At 39.2% G+C, this 3290-nt stretch overlaps 1 protein-coding gene across 3 annotated transcripts; it reads right to left on the bottom strand.

Annotated features, from left to right (window-relative positions):
• Nucleotides 1–646: 646 nt before the first annotated feature.
• LOC131028076 (glycine-rich cell wall structural protein 1.8-like) lies at nucleotides 647–1587 on the bottom strand. 3 transcript variants are annotated; one of them, XM_059219688.1, is made up of 2 exons: nucleotides 1447–1587; nucleotides 647–1413 (listed from the first exon to the last, which is right to left on the bottom strand). In XM_059219688.1, the coding sequence occupies exons 1-2, from the start codon at nucleotides 1481–1483 to the stop codon at nucleotides 857–859; spliced, it is 594 nt and encodes a 197-aa protein (XP_059075671.1). In that variant the 5' UTR covers nucleotides 1484–1587; the 3' UTR covers nucleotides 647–856. The 3 variants fall into 3 exon arrangements, with proteins under 3 accessions (XP_059075671.1, XP_059075673.1, XP_059075672.1); XM_059219690.1 differs by having other exon boundaries at nucleotides 647–1038; nucleotides 1162–1587; XM_059219689.1 differs by having other exon boundaries at nucleotides 647–1047; nucleotides 1105–1587.
• Nucleotides 1588–3290: the final 1703 nt, after the last annotated feature.

Here is a 3290-nt window from a genome sequence, read left to right on the forward strand (position 1 = left end):
ATGTTTTTTTGTCTTTTTAAGTCATTAGTGAAAATGATGGTATGTTCTTTGATTTAACAAACAATTGATTCAAAATTCCTAACACAATAGATACCCCCCTCCTCAACTCTAAACCAAAAGAATATCAAGTTAGGTACTAATAAATTGTCAAAAAATCTAAGTTTGATATAAAAATCTCCAATATAAAAATATTTTAATTTGTAAATCTAAATATTTAGATATCCACTCTTAAAAATAATATCCAAAAATATTAAATTAAAATTTTTTATTTTACACAATTTATCATACCGTACATATGACATGAGTATTCATTCCTTGCTTGCTTTAATGAAATACAAAACTTCCCATCATAACATTGACATGAAATTTACATACCCATTACAAAACAACTATCTTGAGTCTCACAAAGAAAATTATAATGAAGATTAATGATAATGTTGAAAAATTCCTTCCTTGACTTTGCACAAAAGGGCTGTCAACTAAGGCTTGTCGAATTTAACATAAAAATTAAAAGAAAATAAAAACAACAATTTATTCTAGATTATTATTATTTTTCCAATAATAAAAGATTATTAATAGTTTTCAAAGTTTGATTAATTATTTATGGTGTTATTTTACACATAGATAGCATACTCTTCAATTGATATAATACAACATATAATAGCTGCACTAGTTTTATTTCTCTCATTATATCAAATTACAAAAGAGAAATTTCTAACCCCTTAAATTCTCTTATACAAGAGATTATGGCATATCTATAATATGGTATTTCACAAACATGCTTATTTGGGAAAAAGATCACACATTACATGCTTGCACAAATATTTTCACCCAAATTGCCATCCACTTGAAATTTTCAACGTCCTCCAGGACCACCACCACCTCCTCCTCCTTGACCACCTCCACCACCACCTCCTCCTCGACCACCTCCGCCATCTCCTTCTCCTTGGCCACCTCCTCCTTGGCCTCCCCTTTGGCCACCTCCTCCTTGACCTCCCCCTTGGCCACCCCATTGGCCACCTCCTCCTTGGCCACCACCTTGACCACCTCCTCCTTGGCCACCTCCTCCTTGGCCACCACCTTGACCACCTCCTCCTTGGCCACCTCCTCCTTGGCCACCCCATTGGCCACCTCCTCCTTGGCCACCCCATTGACCACCACCTTGACCACCTCCTCCTTGGCCACCCCATTGGCCACCTCCTCCTTGGCCACCTCCTCCTTGGCCACCACCTTGACCACCTCCTCCTTGGCCACCTCCTCCTTGGCCACCCCATTGGCCACCTCCTCCTTGACCACCCCATTGGCCACCACCTTGACCACCTCCTCCTTGGCCACCCCATTGACCACCTCCTCCTTGGCCACCTCCTCCTTGACCGCCCCCTTGACCTCCTCCTCCTTGGCCGCCACCAGGCCCTCCACCGCCAGGCCCTCCTCCTCCACCTCCACCTCCACCTCCACCTCCACCAGGTCCATGACCAGCCATCTTACCCAAACTTCTCTTAACTCTAATTCTTCTTCTTCTTACTTTGGTATAGCTCTGAAAACTCTATCTAAGCAGGAATGAATGCAATACTCATAAATCTATGATACATATATATATCTTTCTCCCCTGCCGACCTTCACTCCATATCTACCATTCTTTAACGCGGGAAAGAGCTGTTAGGTGAAGATATTTCAAGAAACCACCTCACACTCAGCACTAAATGATACCCACGTAACACTTCTAGCAGGCACCCACAAATATCTTCTACTCCAACTTTATGAGTTACTGGTCTTGTATTGTATTCCACCGTTGGTCATTTTCGCAGATTTTATCTTATCCCATAGGGTTGAATGCGATAGATTCAAAAACAAAAAAAGTTATACAGTTTTATTACAGGAAGTTTATTTCTAGTATTATAGGCTGTGGATTCTAGATAGATTTGAATCTATTCACCTGCCCTTTACCAGGGGAAGAACATAATTCAATTACTGATTAAATAATGCGGTTGTTTCAGTCAGTATAATTGAACAATGGTGATAAGATTGTGGATTTTACAAAGTTACTAAAATCGCTAATTTTCCATTTCGAATACAGTTTCGACAGTTACATTTCTAATTTATTTTACCAATATATACTCCACAGGCTTTCTAAGGGTTTCTAAGGGTAGCCATATGTTTATTATGCAACAACTAGAAACTACCAATAGGAACTTCAAAAGAATTAAATACAATCAAATATGGTATTGTCAAAAATAAAACACCTCTACATATAAAATATATAGGCTAATCTGTTAGGTATAACAATTCATATCATAATTACTTTAAACTAGCAATCATATCTTGGTGTGCAATGGGTATGTCAAATAAGTGTAGAAGGTCAAAGAGGGCGATGGGTATAGAGGTCTAGGAAAAGGGAGAGGGAGAGAGAGAGGAGAAATGTCTAGAGATAGAGGGGGAAGGAAGACAAAGGTAGAGATGAAGATAGAAGAGAGAGAGGGGGGACGGGGACAGGGGGACTTGGGGTGCAAAGGGGGAAGAGGGAGAGAGTTATAGAGAGGGAGATAGACATACACGTGAAGAGTAGAGATACAAATAGAGATAGAGAGACGAAGATAAAGGGGGGGGGATATCAATAAAGGGAGAGAAAGATAGGGACATATATAGAAGGAGATAGAGAGAGAAAGGGAAATGAATAGGTAGAGAAAGAGAGAAGGGGCAAGAGGGAGAAAGATAGTTGGAGGGAGAGAGATAAGAGGGGGGGAGATAGTTAATAAAGAGAGAGTTAGCTCATATAGAGATAGGGAGAGGTAGATATATAGATAGAGGGCAATGTAGAGAGATAGAGAGAGAAAGGGAGGTAGAGGTAGAGAAATAAATTGAGAGAGATAGGGAGATACTTGAAGGAGAGAGAGAGAGAGAGAGAGAGAGAGAGAGAGAGAGAGAGAGAGAGAGAGAGAGAGAGAGAGAGAGAGAGAGAGAGAGAGAGAGAGAGAGAGAGGGTTAGGGAGAGAGATAGAGAGGGGAAGAGGGAGTGATATGGATAGAGGGGGATAAATTTGTTTTATTCTTCGAACTTGTAATTAAGGAGATTTGATGTTTAAAATCAAGAACTTGTGACAGTAAAATTAAAAAATCAAATTGAACTTGAGCTAAAGATAGAGCAGGTCTACAAATATTACTTGTTTTCCTAAAAATGTGATGTTTTGATTGAAGAGTCAAAAAAATGTAGTTAATTAATATTTGGCTTGTCATTCTTAGTTTTATGGTCTAAATTATATGTTGTACTTGATAAGAATTTGAGACTCACA

The sequence above is a fragment of the Cryptomeria japonica genome, chromosome 4, assembly GCF_030272615.1.
Source record: "Cryptomeria japonica chromosome 4, Sugi_1.0, whole genome shotgun sequence".
Taxonomy (NCBI): Eukaryota; Viridiplantae; Streptophyta; class Pinopsida; order Cupressales; family Cupressaceae; genus Cryptomeria; species Cryptomeria japonica.

What these genes read in the sequence shown, in the direction of transcription:
- LOC131028076 (XM_059219688.1), bottom strand. Translation starts at nt 1,483, where the DNA reads ATGGCTGGTCATGGACCTGGTGGAGGTGGAGGTGGAG. An exon ending in TGGTGGAGGTGGAGGTGGAG is followed by an intron (nt 1,414 to 1,446) that starts GTGGAGGTGGAG and finishes CTGGCGGTGGAG; the next exon opens with GGCCTGGTGGCGGCCAAGGA.